Source organism: Microtus ochrogaster, chromosome 6, assembly GCF_000317375.1.
Source record: "Microtus ochrogaster isolate Prairie Vole_2 chromosome 6, MicOch1.0, whole genome shotgun sequence".
Taxonomy (NCBI): Eukaryota; Metazoa; Chordata; class Mammalia; order Rodentia; family Cricetidae; genus Microtus; species Microtus ochrogaster.
Window position 1 is genome coordinate 2,267,062 of NC_022013.1, and position 21,009 is coordinate 2,288,070.

At 40.7% G+C, this 21,009-nt stretch overlaps 1 protein-coding gene across 2 annotated transcripts in view; it reads left to right on the top strand.

The window, feature by feature from the left end:
- The window catches only part of Thsd7b (thrombospondin type 1 domain containing 7B), an 877,985-nt gene that overhangs the window by 831,783 nt on the left and 25,193 nt on the right, over positions 1 to 21,009 (top strand). For both annotated transcript variants that reach the window (XM_026779900.1, XM_005348232.3), the window contains 3 exons: positions 902 to 1,043; positions 2,628 to 2,743; positions 4,842 to 4,959. In XM_026779900.1, the coding sequence (XP_026635701.1) occupies positions 902 to 1,043; positions 2,628 to 2,743; positions 4,842 to 4,959 (376 nt within the window). The remainder of the gene's footprint in view (positions 1 to 901; positions 1,044 to 2,627; positions 2,744 to 4,841; positions 4,960 to 21,009) is intronic.

A 21,009-nucleotide genomic window follows, 5' to 3' on the forward strand; every position in this document is an offset into this window, starting at 1 on the left:
GCCCGGCTCAATTACCTAAACTTTAAAAGAAAATGTGTGGATTTCCACCCCATAGTTCAGTGTAATCCAACACTGTCACTTTGAATCAGTCAAGATTCAGTGTATAGGTTGTATTCTTACTATGATACCAGAAAAGACTAAAGGAAGAAGGTAAAAATAAAATGACATCTCAGACACCAACATGGTGATTTTATGATCACAGTTCAGAACCTTTATTCTTCTAGTCTTTAACCCTTCCTAGACGTTTTAGATGTGGAACTGCATGCTGTGAATGTATTCATGATGATTATTGAAAAACTGTTTTACATGATTTCTTTCAAGATTTCATGGGTTATAAGTAGAAATTGTTATCTACCACGCCTTAATAATTTTTTAAAAGAATAAACAGGGTATTAAAGACATAAAGACTAGCAGTGTAAATCGTTTGAATTTGCATCTATACATTTATTTTGAGGGACTCAGACAAACTTATAGCAATTCATCCCCTTCAGGCAGCAAGCTCCCAAATAAAATGAAGGCTCTAGTTCATCCAATTAATTTTATAACTTTATTCTTATGTGTAGCTTTTTATTCTGGGATTTTTAAAAATAATTTTCTCATTTCACTATTCTGTGTGATTACTTCTGTTGAACTAGAGTAACTGGGGTCACTTTTTTTATTTCATTTAAAGATTAAAATATATTGGTTGTCAAATGAAATGAAAGCAGAAGGGAAGCCAGCATCCATGACCAAATCATTTTCTCTCCTAAGCACAAGCTGCAGCATTTTCAGGTGGCATGATGGCCACATTGTTGTTTCTTCAGTCTCCTCCCTGCCCCTGTTCTATGCCTGATGTGAACTTATAACCGTATAATTTACCACTCACTGGGTGTCCTTGTCTGCCTGTTCTTGACTTTCATAGTCATGTGACCCTCATGCAATGCAGAGAAGATCTCGACATCTGCTAAGGCCCTCTCTGAACTCAAGAACTTGTGGGGAAGACTCACAGGCGCGGCCCTGTCTCCTCAATGAAAACTGCTTCCAGTTCCAGTACAACCTCACGGGTATGGTGAAAATCCAACATGTGCTCCCTGATCATGTGCACCCCATCCCGGCACTGGGGAGGGAGAGGAAAATGTATGTGTGGGACATGAAAGGCTGAGGACTTAGTTCCAATTGTCCTTCCTGAAAGCAAACATCCATTCATGGCATTCGGATACATCAAATCCACCCGTAATTTCTGAAGAACAGCTTGGCTTAAACAGATACCACAGTAGAGTCTGGTTTTTCTCACGCCTTTCATTATTTCTGTAACTTGCATCTATGATATATTTTTTTCCATAGACAATAAAAAATTAGGGAGGCCTAACCAGACATGGACATTAGAGAGGCAACAATAATCGCTATAGATGAATTATTTAGCCTCTATGGTTGAACATGCAGGACAGTGCCCAAAACAAGAGAGTTGTTATTACATTCATCTGCCACCTACTATTCCCCCAGCGTAGGATGTGCAAAAATGCCACCAAATGGAGGACCATGTTAGGTCTAAGCAGTCAATACTTAGGAACACACCACGATATGCCTGCAGAGGCAAAGCAGTATCCTTTGCCAAAACCTTCCCTGTTCCACACACGTTGGAATCGCTGAGATTCCTCGGGGTGAAGACCTTGTAAATTCTATGCAGGTGGCTAGTTCTTTCATGGGTGAATGACAGCGTACTAGATTCACCCTTTTCCTTTGGGTCTTTGGTTTTGATAGCAGTTTTTCAGAAATACAATGGAATTTTGCTTTATTGGAAAAGCGTATCTTTAAGACTGATTTTTCTTTAGCCATACGTTTGTTATTAAGCTCTTAGATATAGGAAAAAATGGAGAGGGTTTTATTAACATGGTCAAGGATCTTTCGCACCCACATCTATAAGAAAAGTTTTCTTTCTTCACTGTTTTAAGTCGAATTAAGTATGAAGGGAGGGGTTGAAGTGGCCAGAACCACCTCGCATGGCTATCGTCCTGTATTGTAAATACTACTCGCCAGCCCTGTGACACTTACTTCTGCAGAGATGGCACCTGTGAGTACCCTCAAAGGATGTCTGCAGACAAGCTCCCTGGAGTCTTTCACAAAGATGCTAATCCCACTTCTTAGTTTCCCTCCTGCTTGATCCAATCACCATTAAAAGATTGCCCCCCCCCTAATTCTACCACTTTGGAAGGATTTGGGGATATGGGTCACAAACATAAAGTTGTTGCCATGCTTAGCTGTTTCCTCTCTCAATCATACACAATAAATAATTTTCTTAAATTGGTCTTTAGTTTTATTATTCTGGCTAGTGTCTTTCCTATCCTACCAAATGGTTGGTATAACCTTTCGGGCTTTCATTTTATTTTGTTTTATCTTGAACACACACACACACACAACACACACACACACAGACAAATTCTAGGAAATTGATTCAGTACATTTTTTGGTTCATTTGTGTGTTTTTCCTCTGACGCAATTGTTGGACAAAACTTTCCAAAACTACTTGGGAAGGCTGTAAAATTGTTTGTGAGCTCCCCTCCAGCCTATACAGATGATCAGAGCTTGGCTGTGCTTGGCTCACAAGTCTAGACCTTCGAAACTCAGTGTTTGTGATCCTCTTCCCATAGAGTGGAGTACATGCCAGCTGAGTGAAAACGCTTCCTGTGGCCAGGGCATGAGGACTCGCCTGCTGAGCTGTGTGCGCAGTGATGGCAAGCTGGTTGGCATGGACCACTGTGAACAGGTAACTTGTGTGTGATGTGATATCTTAGCTTTAGGCCTCAGCATTCACAAAAACTAATAGACATTCCAGACACTGACTGAAGAGGTGTTGTGCAGCAGTGATATGGCACTGGTTTGGACTTACTCAAAATAGGGGAGACACGTCATCTTGCACTGAAGAAATGGGTCCTGGTAAGAAACGGAGTCATTGCTTCCAAGAACTTCTTAAAACAGGCTTGCTTTCCGACAATCGTTGGTGTTAGTGACTTTGCGACTATGGTGTGAACGCTTACACTGGGTGATTCATTTGCGTGTGTGATGAACATGTCTTCATCATACGAGATGGATGCTCACCGGGATGTAGAACACACTGACAGCTTTCTCAACAAATAATTTCCAGATAAACAGTACAGCTGTCTTTTTTCTTCCCAATCTATGCAAAAGACCTCCATGTCAATTTTCAAATGAGGAGATTTTGAAGTTATCTAATTTTATCGAATTTGGAGAAAAGCTACAGTTGGACCCATTCCAAAGAAGCTGGCTTTTCCTTCCCAGATGTAAATTCAGCACTAGAGGGCCAACTCAACAAAAAAGAAAAATACTGACATACTGCAGGCATTTCAGAAACCATCTTCAAGATTGAAATAGGATGCCAGCAATCACAGGTGGCTGCAACAATGTCTATAACATGTTGACAGGCAAACAAAGATCTGATTCAGTTGTTGTGGCGTGAAGGAAGTAAATTAATAAAGACTTCCTCACCACTGCTATCCCAACCCTAAGTGTTGTCATGATATGCTCCCTAACCAGATGTGCTGATGTCATCCAGGATGTTGACTATGGACCAGTCTGTCCCCAGCCAGTAGGATTCTAAAAATGGCTCTCACCCAATAGATGACTCTTGACCAAGTGTCACTGCTTTACTTAAATACGTAATTTAGTTTATTCTGCCTGTAAAGCACTGACTGCCTCGGGAAAGGAGTTGCCTATCTACAACTCTACCGAATAACTCAGAGCTGTCCCCACGATGTCAACATTCCCTCCCGATGCGTGAATGAGAAACAGCATAAGGGTGCTTCAGCTGACAAGAGCACAGTGTTGGACTGTAGCACTTCAGCTGAGTAGCTGGTTTTATTTGTGCTCCTCTTTGTTTATGAACCTTGTTACCTATTAGTTTTGAGCTGCCTATGTGTGCAAAAAAATATATTCTTCTGATGAAAGGAGAGATGTAAATTATTCATTAATAAAAGTCAGTTTCCTCATTTTCTAAATGGTATATACTAAACATATATTTAATGACTATTTATTTAAAGAAGTCCTAAAGTATTAATCTCCTGTTTCACACCAATAATCACAGATTCCTTTAAGGTGTTTTCTGTGCTACCCACTCCAGGATTCATCATGTTGTGGTAACTAATTTTATCTTTGGGTAGATGTACTGATAATATTTAAAATGTGTTGGGTGCCAAAGCTTTTTTAATTAAACATACACCCGGCATGTGAGTCACACAGCACAGACTTAAGTATTTGCTGTCTGATTCTTGGGTAATTTATTCTCTCACTGAAAAGTCTCCTACCTTGGTCCCAACAAAATGTACACATTCTGTCTACACACAGATTCCAGAGAAGAAAGTAAACTGTCTAGTGCATTGGTCTCCAGATTAGAGCTGTAATTACATTGTCCTGCTGATCATCTAGGGATTCAGATGAATGGCTTATTTTATCTTTGTTCCCATTTTGTGCACCACCAGTCTTGGTAATAATTTTGATCTCTCTGTGTATTGTCAGGATGTCTGGGTGAAATGATTACATGTCTTTCTGCTTTCTTGTGGCTGAGCAACACGGGCAATCTGTGTGCCATGTGGCCTCATACTTTCCCCACAACTGAGTGTCAAGTGTCTGCTAGAATTCAGAGTCTATAATAAGAAACTTTGACTAACCAATGTCACCAGTGAAATAGCAACAGTCATTTCTGTGCCTACCAATTTCTAGGACAATGAATGTTTGTTCTCCCACCACACTGTGGAGAGGCTGTTTATTACAGAATAAAGGGCACTCTTGACCATAAAAGAATAGCGATATGGTTTTGGTATTGAGGGTGTATCTCATTGCATCCACAGCGAAATCTGGAAAAACCCCAGAGGATGAGTATCCCCTGTCTGGTCGAATGTGTCGTCAACTGTCAGCTCTCGGGATGGACGACATGGACTGCGTGTTCACAGACCTGTGGCCAAGGAGGTATTCAGTTTCCCCTGTTTGATTCTACTACTAACAGTAGCTTGATAACTAGCAAAAACCATAGTGAACAGGTGAAGCTGACCCAAGGCTGACCCAGAGAACAGACCTCTAAGCTGCCCAGCAGGCTCAGCAGGTAGAAGAAATAGCTTGTAACCATGGCCAATCACAGAAGAGCTGGCTAACCTATAGTCAGTATCCTGTCAGAAGATCCCAAACTCTGCCAGTTGAAAACGTGTGGCCATGGTGAGTTTTAGGCTATGTATTGTGTCAGTATAGCTAGACACAGTGACTAGAGACTTGTTTCTGTCTGTGTACAGAAAGGGCTTGTTTCTGCTTCAAAGAGTTAATCAATCACATAGGTTGACAGAGACCATAGAGTGTTAACAGCACCATTTCCCAGAGTGGTGACATCAGTGTGGTTGTTCTTATGAGCCACCTTGGAATTGGTATACCTCTCTTCTTTATGTGTTCTATGAGAGGAAATTTAGTCTATGTTCCCAACTCAAAGCAAGAAGGTTAGGAAGTGAAGTTTCTGGTGGCCAGCTGCTTCTCAGTGTTTCCCATGATGATGTAGAAGAGTGTGATCAGGGATGCTTATCAATCACACTTTGAGGTCTCAAGACTTTGGTGTTTAAGTATACACAGTGGCAAGGGATGTATATGCCAGATAATTCTAGGAAGCTAGGCAAATAGAGAAAGATAACAAGCAGCCAGTAGGGCAAGAGTTGTCTGTATTGGGAGATCTTGTCTATTTCCCCTTCCCAGGGAGATCTATATGTTTCTCTTAGGGTTCACATTGTTACATAGCTTCTCTAGAGTCATGGACTATAGGCTTGTTAACCTCTGCTTTACAGCTACTATCCATTTATGAGTGAGTACATACCATGCTTATCTTTCTGGGTCTGGGTTACCTCACTCAGGATGTTTTTTTTTTCTAGTTCCATCCATTTGCATGAAAATTTCAAGATGTCATTGTTTTTTACCACTGAATAGTACTCCATTGTGTAAATATACTACATTTTCTTTATTCATTCTTCAGTTGAGGGGAATCTAGGTTGTTTCAAAGTTCTGGTTATTACAAAAACGTTGCTATGGACATAGTTGAACAAATGTCCTTGTAGTATGATTTAGCATCTGTAGTGATGAGGTGAGCAGGCCTGCTTTTCATCCCGTCTGGCTCCCACATGGTTAGCTTTACACCCGAAATAACAACACACAAATTGTATTTATTTAAACACTGCCTGGCCCATTAGCTCTAGCCTTTTACTGGCTAACTCTCACATCTTGATTAACCCATTTCTATTAATTTGTGTAGTACCACAAGATGGTGGCTTACAAGGAAGATTCTAACCTACATCCATCTTGGGCCAGAGCTTCATGGCGACTGCCTCACTGCCTTCTTCCTCCGAGCATTCTGTTCTGTCTTCTCCACCTATCTATGTTCTGACCTATCAGACCAAGCAGTTTTCTTTATTAATTAACCAATGAAAGCAACAGATAGATAGAAGACCCACCTACATCAAGCATACTTTGGGTATTTGTCAAAGAGTGGTATTGCTAGATCCTGAGATAGGTAGATTCCTAATTTTCTGAGAAATTGCCTACTGCTTTCCAGAGTGGTTGTACAAGTTTGCTATACACCAGCAATGGAGGAGAGTTCCCCTTACTCCACATCCTCTCCAGCATAAGAGAGCACCGATGTTTTTGATCTTAGCCATTCTGATTGATGTAAGATGGTATCTCATATTCATTTTGAGTTGCATTTTCCTGATAGCTAAAGATGTTAAACATTTCCTTAAGTGTCTTTTGGCCATTTGAGATTCTTCTGTTAAGAATTCTCTGTTTAGTTATGTACCCCATTTTAAATTGGATTATTTGGAATTTTGATGTTTAAGCTCTTGAGTTCTTTATATATTTTGGAGGTTAGTCCGCTGTCTGATGTGGGGTTGGTGAAGATATTTTTCTATTCAGTAGGCTGCCTTTTTGTCTTTTTGACTGTGTCCTTTTCTTTACACAATTTCCCAGTTTCAGGAGGTCTCACTTATTTATTTTTGCTCTCAGTGTCTGTGTTACTGGTGATATATTTAAGAAGTGGTCTGAATGTGGGTGACAGTTATATATGGCTGGGGCAAACTATGGGGCCACTGGTACCAGAAGTTATCCCTGCTGCTTGTACCGGCTTTTTGGAACCCATTCTCTTTGGATGGGTACCTTGCTCAGCCTGATTATAGTGAGGAGGGCCTTGGTCCTTCTTCAGAGCAAAGTGCCTTGACCGCTCTGGGGAGTGGATGGGGGGGGGTAGGGGGTAAAGCTGGAGGGAGTGGGAGGAGGGGAAAGAGTGAGAATTGAGATTGGTATGTAAAATGAAAGAAGATAGTTTGTTTTATTTTTTAATAAAATAAAGTGAGGAAAAAAGAAACATTAAAGAAAAAGAACATTTGTCTGAGGGCAAAAGTGTTGTGAAAGAGAAACATGAAATGATTATAAGATAAACTAGAGTCTTCAAACGTTACAGTTTATCAACTAATGGATGTCAGAAACTTGGAATAGAAACCTAGGAAGAGATCTTGACACCATGGTTAGTCACCAAGCAGAGGAGAAGGAAGGAACTTCATGTTGGAGGAATCATGGGATCAGGTAGAAGAAGACATTAAGATCTGGACCTTATTGCTTACCAGCAATACTCAGAAACTGTTTTCTCGAACTCCTGAAACTGGACTACTGTGTGAGCTCCCTTCTAATCAGTACAAATGGGGAAAGTGGGGCTATTCACTCTTTTTCCTGGCTTCATGGGGAGCTAGGCAGAGTCAGTCTGTAATAGGAGCTAAGACTTGAACTGTAAGATTCCAGAGAGAACAGAGATGAAAATAGCAACCAGGATGTGCACTGGGAAAATGTAACGAAGGACAGTGACTGTTTTACAAAGATCATCACTCACAATGAAAGTGTGGGAATCCCAGATGATGATGATGATAATCAGATTCTGATAACAAGAGCAGTAATAATATACTACCTTCTGCACAAATGTAAACAAAATATTATATTTTAGGATCAGGATATTGTGATTGTTCTGCACATTTCCCAAACCATGCCTGAGAGGCAGCTTCCATGAGGGAGTGCTTCAAAGTCAGATCCATACAGGTTGAAACTGCAGCTCTTTAAGTATTTAAGTTTGCTGAGGTCAGCAGTGTTGCTCTACTATCTCAATATATATAAAATACAATAATATATCATCATATATCATATATAGTTAGTATAATATTATAATTTATTATCAATTAATATTATAATTAATACAATAAACTAATATAATATTATACATATAATACAAATGTGTGTGTATGCGTGTGCATGAGTGCTCATGTGCACAAGCATACTTTGTCAAGGTCTGCCACATGTACCCAGTGCAATTTGGCCAGACCGAAACCTCTAACACTGCGAAGCAATATTGCCTTTTCTCTTCATAAACTGCCCAAGCTCAGATATTTCTTGTAGGGCTGAAGTGCTAAACCACACAGGGGCTTTGCTCATGGCTTGATGTGAGGTTTAGGAAGTCACACACCGTCCTAGTCAGGGTTTCTATTGCTGCAATGAAACACCCTGAGCAAGGCAACTGGAGGAGGAAGCATTTATTTGGCTTACATTTCCACATCACTGTCCATCACAAAGGGAGACAGAGCAAGAACTCAAACAGAGCAGGAACCTAGAGGCAGGAGCTGGTGCAGAGACCATGAAAGGGTGCTACTTTATTGGCTTGTTTTTCATGGCTTGATCAGCCTGCTTTCTTATAGTCATCTTAACGCCAGAACCACCAGTTTAGGGATGGCTCCACCCACAACGGGGCCTTCCCCCATCAATCACTAAATAAGAAAAGGCCTTAGAGTCATGCCTACAACCTGATCTCATGGAGGCATTTTCTTAATTGAGGTTCCTTTCTCTTAGAGGACTTTTTGTATCAAGTTGGCATAAGAGTCTCCTGTGCACACAGCATAGCAGCTGCATTATTGGAGTGTTCACTTTTGTTAACTCCTACCTCCTTCATATCCATCAGCGGTACTGAAGATTCCAAGGCCCCTAGGATACTTTTCAAAATTCTCCAATAGGTTCAATCATCTTTATTGCCCCTTTCATAATTCATATTTTTCCTTTTACTCAATATTTTTGCAAACTTTTTTAAAATCATGTAGATATTTGTGTCTTGTGCATGAGTACAAGTTCCCTCAATGGCCAGACGAAGGCATCAGAGCTCATGCAGCTGAAGTCACAGATTGTTGTGAGCAGTTTCCTTGGGTGCAGGAAACAATCTTAGGTTTTCTGTGAGCGCAGTTTGTCTCTTAACCACGGAACCATCTCTCCAGCCCTAACTCCATCCACATTAATCATAAACTAAGTGATACTTTAAAACTGCAACTGCCATCAAGTGTTCTCCTATTGACTTCTAGTTGCTCACACATTCATTTATCTATTAAACCAATGCGCTTTGTTTCTCGGTGCCACTGTGGGAACACAGTGACGGTTTCCCTGCTTTCCTGCAGCTTACAGTCCAGACGAAGAATAGCTCATTGCAAATAAACAGGCAGCAGACAGTTCTTGCTGATAAAACCTCACAGGTGACAGTGTTGCTCACACAGTGACGCCTAACTCCACAGTCATCTCTCTTCAGCCCAGCGGTGGGCTTAGCTACAGGATGGGCTCTCTTGTGACAATGGCCCTTAAGGGAGAGAGCAGGCCCACATTGTCTCCATTGTCTCCGTTGCCTCCGCTGCCCTGCACCCCCTCTGCTCCAGCACATGCTGTTCCAGGTGTTGTTCGGATCAGACTGTCCTTTATCCACTCTTGGCATGTTCTCTCACACAGCACCTCTCACCACCGCTGCCACTGCTGCCTCCTGGTCACCATGTTCATCTTCCCCATAGGCTAACATCATCCTTGCTCTGCTTATTCATGAGCTAATCTCCCCTGTCCAGTGCAGCAGACTACATGATTTCAGGAACAATTTCAGTTGTCATTTGGCCTTGTTCAGCTGATTCTAGACCATAAGAGGTCATACTCCAAGGGTAGAAGAGTTCAAGCCTGGATCTTGAGCTTAAAGGCAGCCAGCCCCTACTACTGGCTGTTATCCTTTCTCTCTCCCTAAGTAATGAAGTCCTTTGTTCTCCACACCCAAGAACGTAGCAAATAGTTGGAGACAGAATACACATTTCTTGTTATATTTCCTGAAAAGTCTAACTGTGGCTGTAACAAGCCCCTGAGAAATAACAGCTCTTCATGTCATTCCAACTCTTCACCTTTATGCGCAGAATCCCAGAGCAAATACTTGGTGTTAAAATGTCGCTTTTCATTCTCAAGCAGCTCTGCTAACACTGAGGACTCATCACACTGCAGATGTCTCTTAGAAACCCCCACGCAACACCTCCAAAGCCCGAGCTCCTGTTTGGAGAAGTCTAGGTGGTTCCAGCGTCAGCCTAAACTCAGCTTTCCAAAATCCACAGAATAACAAATAAGACAAAGGATCCAAGTTGTCAGAAGAAAGGCTGTTTTCTGAATTGAAGCCATGCTATTTTCTGAACTGAAGCCATGCACATGTGTAATTAGTCAGGCATCGGCTCCAGCTAACTTTCCATGAATGGGATAATTTCTTGGGGAGGGGGTTCATTCTTAATCTGTAGACATCTTTACGTTCTAAAATGCTTGATGTAAAAAATACAGCTCAAGAACGTTCCACAATCTTGACATCGGGAAAACTTGCCAGCAACCGAAATGTGCTTGTGTTCAGTCATTGCTCTGGTCACAAGAAAAGTACAGGTGGAGGGGCTTGGTCCTGCCCCAAAGGGTTGTGCCAGACTTTGTTGACTCCCCATGGAGGCCTTACCTTCTCTAAGGAGTGGATGGGGAGTGGGGTGGGAGAAAGGTAGAGGAGCAGGAGGAGGGGAGGTAGTGGGAACTGGGATTGGTATGTAAAGTGAAGAAAAAAGATTGTTTTTAAACAATAAATAAAATAAAAGGTTTATATCTCAAAAACTTCAAATGCCTGACTATCCTGGTATGTCATGATGTCTCCTCTGACTGTCAAGGTGAAAAATAAATTACATCATGTATATTACTCAGTGGACACATTCTGAGTACATGGCACCCTGCCAGGAGTTTGGGATAAACTGCAGGGAACAGATAAGATCTCAAATGAAGAACTTCATAAAACCAGTACCCCAACAGAAAGATGAGTGATGAGACCAACACACAGATTGGGAATACTAAGTGATATGGTAAAACTAAAATTGATGAAACATTAAAAGACTCTTTCAGGAAAGAAGGGAAAGGGTAGCACTGAACAGTGCATGCTATCTATGCCAGAGAGGAAAGGCCAGGGTGTACCACCGCCTTTCAAGCTAGTGACACCTTCACCAGGATGCTCAATGCTGAATCTCACAAGCATTTTTGACAATCTTTGTGTTAAAGGCTTCAGTTACAACCTCCAGACATAAATATAAAGATGAGTATTATTCCAATCATACATACTTGAACCTGGCCTCAATTTGATGGATAAATAATTAGTAAAATATCACACTACATCGGGGAATTGTATATGGGTCCATTGGCTTTTGAAGCACCTTCTTCCAGACTGTGTGGAAGGAATGGTGTTATGGTTACACCCCACCTGATATACCCACTATTTCAGCCTTTCCTGCTCCAACCTTAAGGCATCATTCTTCCTTGTTTCCAGACTGTGGAAATTCTGTATTTCAGTCATGCCCCAGCCCGAAAACAATAAAACAATCAGTATCCATCAAATGCAGTCCTGTATAGCACAAACTTATTCCTGGAATCGGAAAGGTTACATGCTATCATTGGGAAACATCTGCAGACATGCTCGCCTTGCTAAGCAGTGTGCCAGCATCTGCCTTCTGTATGAGCTCCTCTTTTGTCCTGCTGATTGTGGCCAGGGGACAGAGAGGTAAGATGAGATAAAGCATGCATAGTCACATTAAAGAGGGTGAGGGAGTTCCCTGAGAGTCAGCCTTCGGCACCTGCAGCTCTGGACTGACTGCTGTATCAAAGGGAGAAGTTCACACAATTACCTCTGTTTATGAATTCACCGCGTCGTTGGCCCAGGGAGCCAGGCTTCACCACCAAACTCACAGACTGTCATTGATCTGAGGGAAATTTTGAAATGGGCTCTGGCTGCATCTTCCGAGCTTATGAACTGCCTCTTTAGCGCACACCTGGAGTCTGTCATATAGTTTTTAATTGTGTTAAGGATTTCAAGGTCAGAATGGTTTGAATCCAATTTCTTTCAGGTTAGGGAGAAGCTGATTCTCAGCTTCACTGGGGGATCTTTTGAGAGAGCGCTCCAAGATCAAAGCTAGTAAGAAGAGCTTAATATTTTGGATTAGTCATGTTCTTTGTCTATTGAGTTTTCAGCAGCTCAGTGGAATGTAGAGCTCCCTATATTTAGCATATCATGAATTATTTATAATTATCACTTAACCAATAAGACTCTAAAAATGTTAGTAATTCCAGACCTTGATTTTTTTTATCTATTTTATAGTTTTTTCATTCAGTGTACGTGAGTTGATATTATTTTTCTATACTATACAATCCAGCTGCTTCTTGAATTTCCCATATGGTTTGTAATTTTTCCATCTCTTCTAGACCACAATGAAAAAAAAAGCAAACTAATTTTATATGAGTTCCAATGCATGAGAACTTTTCTTATTGTTTTCTTTTCCTTTCTTTTTTAATGTTTTAAGATGTCAAGGCAAATCAGTAACCTTTCCTTTGATATCTGCATAAAATTTGGCTGGTGTGGAATTTTTGACTGGGCACAAGACTAATAGTTCTAACAATTCAAGCTCATTTACTATATGGAATAATTGCTTCTTATGACAGAAGGTCAGGAAGCTACAAAAGAGAATGGGAAAGTCTGGGCACAAAGGCCCAGGACCTTGACCTTGGAGGCTGGTTTTTCAGTAGCAAGTAGCTTTGAAAGGCTAACTTGCCTTTTGTGGGGGCCATGCTATTTTATTCTATAGAATGAAGATATATCAGAGGGGCAATTTGTTTTGTTTTTTAATACCTATTGAACAATAACACAGTTATCAATGCCAGACATGTCTTAGTAAATTTTTCATAATGGTTGGATGATGTGTGCTTCCAGTTTGACACATAGCCAGCACAGAGACACAGTATGTCAGCTGGGTGATAGGCAGCGATATAGCTAGCAAGAGATATGGTGTGTCTATTGCAGAGGCTGCATTTGAACCTGTGTACAATCCTTTTCTTCTGCTAGTAGCCCTTTGTATGTCATAGTCTGTAGTTGCCTCCTATACACATGATCCTGGTATGATGCTATGCCGTTTTATAAACATTCTTGTAATCCACTTAAACATTCCAGAACAAGCAGGGAAAATCAATCTAAGTTTGGAACATGGGCATATTAGTGCTTTAAGAAACAGGAAAGGGGGTGAATATTATCAAAACATAATATATGAAATTCTCAAAGAATTAGCAATTCTTTTTAAAAAAAAATAAAGAAATCCCTCTCAATGTAGTCTCCTGAATATTATACAATGTCTTATCTATCTACTAGGATAACAGCTGTTAATATTATAGATAGGAAATTAATGACCCTGATTTTTTTTCCAGAAAAGAATGGATAGAATAGCTCAAAAATTTCTAAAGTTTTTCTCTGTGACCTTTCACCTTGGATGCTATGGGATCTCTTCATTTCAGAACTGACACCATGTACATTACAGAGCCATGCCAATTTGCCTTGGTATAGGTGGGCAAACAGTTAAATCAGATGTTCACAGTCTACCACGGAAAGTCTAGAGCTCTTACAACCAAGCAGAATCTAAAAGCATTTATTCATCTTCCTTTCCAAGGCCTCTTCTGAAGCCATGGTCTGTCTTGACCTCTAATAGTCTTGTTGCTTCCTCCAGTAACTAACCTTTCTCTTAGACAGATGGTCTTGGCTGAGACCAAAGTCATCTAAACTCCAGCGACCTCGGCAATCTTTATCTTGCCCAAGTTGGATGTTCTCTAGGATGAAAGATGTCTGGAGCCTTGAAGCAATTTTCAGATGACCCAAGGAATCTCTCTGGAGAACAAGCCTTGGGGCTACAGATGTGGAGCTCTGAGTGAAGAGTCATCCCCACATCTCTCTTCCCTAACAAAGCCCAGAGCGGGGCCAAGAGCGGGCGTTAAATCACCACTCAGCACTGTAATTCCTCCACCTTGTCAGACATTAGCTCTGATCCCACATTCATCTTCCGCAATGCCTACATTTAAAATTAATGTAAAAACTGCAGGTGATACTTGTTAGAAGTACAGTTTCAATCACACTGTGGTACAAGTGAATCTGCTTGAAACGGAGTGTTTCATATGCAATGAAGCTGTACTGTTCTTGGTGACTCTTTAGGATGAGTTCATACAACAAGAGAGTTTTAGTGGGAGAAAGTGGCACGGATATGTTACCATCAATTACTTTTTGCTAAAGGAAAATGTGAATTCAGGTTAAAAATTCATAGGAATTCAGAGGACAAAGCTAAGTGTAATAGTGAACTTTCTCAAAAGACCTAGCAACTGAATCCTAGCACCCAAGACCCATGACAAGGGCCAGGAGAGATCTACTGGAAAGCACATGCTTCTGGACTGAAGCAATCGTGTATTCAGTACTAAGATTCTGGGAAAGTGTGTAATGTCTCCACGCTTTAATAAATGGTGTCTTTAATAAGATTAGTAATAGATGTATCCCAAGCCTGGGGTCCTGGAGAAGGGATTTGTTTGCTTAAGTTGATGGAATACAGATTGGAGAGTTGGAATGAGAGAGAACAGAATCAGAACAAGGAAGACAAAGAAATAAGGATAGGCATACCAACCCTGCATCAAGACACAGGGTAGCCGCCCAAATGAACTAGCGAGTCCTTCCCTCGACAGTAAGACAAACAAATAAGGATAGGCATACCAACCCTGCATCAAAACACAGGGTAGCCGCCCAAATGAACTAGCGAGTCCTTCCCTCGACAGTAAGACAAATAAATAAGGATAGGCATACCAACCCTGCATCAAAACACAGGGTAGCCGCCCAAATGAACTAGCGAGTCCTTCCCTCGACAGTAAGGAGTGTTTTACCAGTGACGCACTTGTTAGAAAATGCCTTACTACAGAGAAACATGATTGAAATTAACAAGGCGAACCTGACTCTTTCTTATTTATCTTGACGTCTGCTAGGGTTTACTATTGAGCAATAGTAAATTAAACGGGTACCAGAAATAAAATTAAATCTGTAAGGGAAGAAAGTGGAAATACTTAATGCAATAATCTACTTTGGGGTGCCCATCAATAAAGACCAGTGTCAGCCTGAATTTCATGTCACAGTCCCCTTTTCTGAGTGGTAACTGACCAGCTCCTTGGAGATCTCAGTTTCTGGATGACCACTCCATGACAATAAGCACACAGTATATGCTCATATTAAGAAGAAATAGTTCCTTATTAGAATGTGAGACAAACATAGAGATACTCATAAGCATATTTGAAGGCCCAGGCCTCTTCATGTCCTGCTGCGGCTGCAGTAGCAGTATATCTCCAAGACTACACACTCGGCACACAAGCATCCAGCAGTGCCTTTGCGTCTGTAGCTGAGATGTTTCCAACAACAAGCTGTTGGGGGTTACCCAGTGCTCTTTTTTTTTTTTATTCTCATGTTTTCTCTCCATCAACACTTACATATACATACATTATCCCGCATGTTATTTTCTTGAAGTACATCAAAACTGTATATAGTTATCCCAAACAGCTAACTCGGCAACTCTAGGCTGGGCCCAAGTAGACTTCTTATTGAAGCGTGCTGCAGGACAGGGCATGATGGCCACTGACATCTGGTTGTACAGTCAGAATGGTCAAGTGCTGTGTTTTGTTTCTCTGTTTGAGATTTTTTTAAGAAAGAAATCTTTATATTCATTTCATTTCTGTGTGAAAAATCTTGACAAGTATTTAGCCAACTTTGAGGTCTTTCAAATTTGTTTTAAACGCCTCGCAAGTGCCTTATTATGTAGTTTGAAAACTGCTGAGTCCAAAGGAAATCTGAGTGGGGCCAATATATATTTCACTTCTATGTGAAATCCAATACTGGGATTGCTCTGTTTCTGCTTCCAGTTTAGTTTTCAAAACTAGTATTTTATGCCTTATTTATCTCTAGAGGTCTTGCCATATAATTTTTCCCTAATAAATAACTCTTACTAATTTGATAGTTAGTACAGTACCACTGTTGGCTATAATGATGTTTCGGTGTTTGAGGGGAGTAAAGAGAAAGAAGAAATTTAATTATATTATAATCTCAAAAGTTCAAAATATAAACACTTGAACAAGTGTACAGTATATGGTAGACACCCCCATGAGATATTCATTTACAGTGTGAGATATAGCTAGCTTATCATCTGAATGTTCCACACCCAAGTCTTCTTGATGTGGGTCTCTAGGACTCTATATGCTACATAACATCAAGATGCTCATGAGCTTCTCAAGCCATGCTCCTCCCACAGGTTTCCTCTGTCAGCATGCCATTCTCCCATTGGTCAGGGGATGTGTTAATCAATCACCAGGTATAGGCAGAATGGGGACGCACAGCAAATGAATTATTAAAAGGACTGGTCTTCACACTGAAGAGTCAAAGGAGGCCAAGGCATAAAGAATGACTGAAAGATCAAAGACGATATGATCGTGCTACAAGTACCACTCATGGAAAATGGATTTTCATAGTATAATCAGGAACTTACGTAAGAACCTGCATGGTTGATCTATTCTTTATCCTGATGGTGAGCACAGAGTCATAATTATGATCTGTATGGCTCTCGACATTGGGTAAACTCAGTTACAAGCTTCTAGGTTCCAGAAAAAGAATCCCATTTAAACATTTTAGTACTTATTAAAAATAATTTCATTTCCATTTAAAAGAGACTCACTTCTAAATGACATTTTCCCCAACCTGAATTATCCTCAAATAATAAGGCCCTTCCTGATTCTTCGTTTTATTTTACAGGACAGGAAATTCGTGCTCAGAGGACTTAAATTACTTCCATAGAGTCACGTCATTTTCTAGCTGTTAATTTGAAAGAACTGTTTCCAACTATGGATGACTGGTTCCAGGTCCAGATTTCTCTCCACTGTTCCTTGGCCATTTTAAAACCTTCTTTCTCCATCCCCATTGACTTTTAATGCCTGCAGTTTGACCATATCCACACTTTGCCTCCCCCTGAAAAATTCATAATCACAAACCAGGTTGTTCAGAATTCTGCTGCATGTGGCCTCTAAGGGTTCTTCTAGGCTAAGAGTTCCATCCACTGTGAAATGGATCCTGAGAACCCTGCATCACTCTCCTGGGAGGACCAAGCGTACATCATGGTACCTGTGGATGGAACTCTTAGCCTAGAAGAACCCTTAGAAATCTCAAGGTCCAAATCAGGAGCAGAAGGAGGGGGAGCACGAGCAAGGAACTCAGGACCGCGAAGGGTACACCCACACACTGAGACAATGAGGATGTTCTATCTGGAATTCACCAAGGCCAGCTGGCCTGGGTCTGAAAAAAGCATAAAACCCGGACTTGCTGAACATAGCAGACAATGAGGACAAATAAGAACTCAAGAACAATGGCAATGGGTTTTTGATCCTACTGCACATACTGGCTTTGGGGGAGCCTAGGCAGTTTGGATGCTCAACTTACTAAGCCTGGATGGAGGTGGGCGGTCCTTGGACTTCCCACAGGTCAGGGAACCCTGATTGCTCTTCAAGCTGATGAGGGAGAGGGATTTGATCGGGGGAGGGGGAGGGAAATGGGAGGCGGTGGCGGGGAGGAGGCAGAAATCCTTAATAAATAAATAAATAAAAATAAATAAATAAATAAAATAAAATCAGCAAAAAAAAAAAGAAAGTTCAGAATTGGTGAGACTTTAATTATAGGGCTACATTGGCTATTTGATATAACCAAAATATCCTTGACTTAAAAAGAAAAGGGACATAACGGAGCCTGTAAATACTCCAGACCCGTTCACGCTTTCATGTCTTCACTGAAATGCTGAACCTGAAAATTTCTTGAATAACAAGGGGTTTTAAATAAAGATTTACTGTATGATTCTTGCTAGTGACAGGCACATTTGAAGACCTTATCTTCGTGTCTGGATAGCAAAAGACAGGATCAGCCCTTATGGCTGTGCTCAGAATGACTGCCCTGAAGTTTTCATTGTTTAAACAATAGCATCATCACTGTTTGCGGTACTTTTTCTAATTCCTTGAGAACTTTATACAATGTGCGTTGTTGCTCTCACCCCTTCATCCCCATAATGCCTCCAAGTTCACTCCCACCTCCTCATCTCCTCACCTCCTCACCTCATATCCTCTCCATTTATCTTTGCAACTCACAAGGATGATCTGAGCTACATGGTATAAGGCTCTCACTGGGACTGGTTCCCTACCAAGGAACACACCCTTAAAGAAAGCCACCCATAGCTCCTTAGCTTGTGGTTGCTCAGGAGCCCCTTCCCCTCCTTGCTAGGATGTTAAGTGACTTGATTTTGTACAAGCCACCTCTGCTGCTCTGAGTTCGTGAACTCAGAGGTCCTATCGTGTCCAGAAAACACTGTTTCATTCTGATGCTCCTTAACCTCTGGCTGTTATGATCTTCTTAATTCTTCCCCTTATGTCCATGAACCTTACAGAAGGGTGCCATATAGATGTCTCATTTGAGGCTGAACACTCCAGTCACATTTATTCAAAGCATTTTGATCAATTGTGAGTTTCAGCATTAACCACTATCAATTTGGCATCTTCATCAATGAGGTATGAGAGATGAACTGATGTATGGATGGGGATATATGAATTTACTGTGGCTGATTAGCAGAATAATCTGGGTCTGAGAGTTCCCCAACTGTGGGTCCTTGGCAAGATTTTCAGTATGAGGTTTATGTTTCCTCCTGTGATGTGAGCTGGAAATCTAATCAGAGAGTGGTTGTGAACCCCTTAACATTCATGCCACTATTGCATCCCAGAGACTGTCTTGCCACACAGGTCATTATTGTAGTTAACAGTGTTGGCAGTTGAGTAAGACTGCTGATGCTTTTCTTCCTAAGCTCCCTGCCAACTACAGAACACCTCCTGGTACTACAAAAACTCATCAACAAGGAGGAAGATTCCTTGTCAGTACCAGTTTGATTTCTCCATGTTTTATAGCCAATATGTGTAGTATCGTTAGCCATAGGATCTTACCATCAAGTTCTAGCAGGCAACTAAAAAAAAAATAAGTATTATTTGAGGTTTTCTAGGACTTTCCTAATCAATAACTCAGGGGAAGGAATCCCACATCTAGCACTGAACTTTCTATTTGACAACCTAGGATACTGGGAGGAGCACTATCCCCTGTGTAAGTTAACTTCAACTAAATACTTTATATGAACATAAATATATTGTGCATATTCACACATGTGTACATGTGTGTAGGTGGGTGTGTGGGGAGCTGATAGGATAGTGAGTTTCCACATGCCTTTTCAAACATCCTTGATGTTAGCTATTCTGCTGACTCTTCCTCTACCCTACTCCCCCGTCTCTTTCCCCATCTAAAGTTCCCTCCCTATCATTCATCCTTTTCCATTTCCATCATTCCACCCGTAACATCATAATGTTTTCTTTTGCACTTATTAGATTTCCTTTGCTTTCATCTACAACAGAAAATACCTATCACTTGAATGGAAATAAACAATATGATTCTAAAGTACTAACCATCAACACACCATCAAGTTGAGAACAAACTCAGAGTTATTTGGTCATAATGAAATACATTATTTTTATCATTACATTGTAAATATAATTACAAAACCAAAAAATAATGTTGATATAATGTATTAGATAATATGTACTTTTTGGCCAATAGAATAGACAAAAATTTAATTTTGAAGAGTTGTTGATCAAAAATTCATATGAAATCTTGAGCCAAATGTGTTCACAGGCTATAGACAGCAATTTTATGAATGATGACTGAACTGTAATTTGATTTTAATGGTTCTGGGAAATGTCCAAATTCATTGTGCTCTGTACTCAAGAGGCACAGTGATTCAGCAAGCCCATATTATCACACACAGAGAGTCTATTGTCTGAAGTTCCATCGATGTCCTCCACGACTGTCCTTGGTAGTTAATGCTCCTAACTTCTTGCTGTTTAACCCAACAGCATGGTTGAAGCATCCTTGACATGACCATAATTCTCCACATGATTGGTGTTTAACTTTAGATAACTGGCCTAAGTGCTTTGGGAATTATTTTTCTCACCTGTAAGACAGACAAATAGAATTTTCTCTGAGATTGTACTATTGTGAGTCAGTACATATAAGTTTTAGAATATTGTCAAGGCACCACTTCAATGAGTGCTTTAATATTATTTTATTATTACATATTCTCAATAATGTGATACAGATATTTTAGGAAAATTATGAAATAAACGCATAACCATTAGGGGATTTTCAGTGATGTTGTCGTTTGTGAGAAGCTAAGGGCTCACACATCCTGGGATGGAGCGCTGCCACTCAGCTACACCTCCAGACCGCTCAATTGGTGCTCTTTTCAGTTAGTACTTAATGCACTGAGAGTACAATGTCAGTGGAGGGCTCACCCACTAAAGAACTTAGATTCTCAGGAACTTCCTGGTTTTCTTCAAGTTTCCTCAATGAGAGATTTACTTGATCACTAAAGACTGTGATAATATTCTGAATGACAGGAATTGATCTGGTCCTGTGGAAGTATGTTGCCCTTAGGCTTTCAAATTAGTGTTATGAAAACGCAATTCTATTTATTATCAGATAGACACATAGGATATTTCACATCTACTGAAAGACGACAGAATTTTCTCTAGATCTTCTTGTCCTCGCCGCTGTTTTAGCCGTGCGGCTGCTGTCAGGTCCTCAGATTAGCTTCTGTCCTGCAGCTGGAGACGTCTCTTCTATCCTGCAGCTGGAGGCGTCTCTTCTATCCTGCAGCTGGAGATGTCTCTTCTATCCTGCAGCTGGAGACG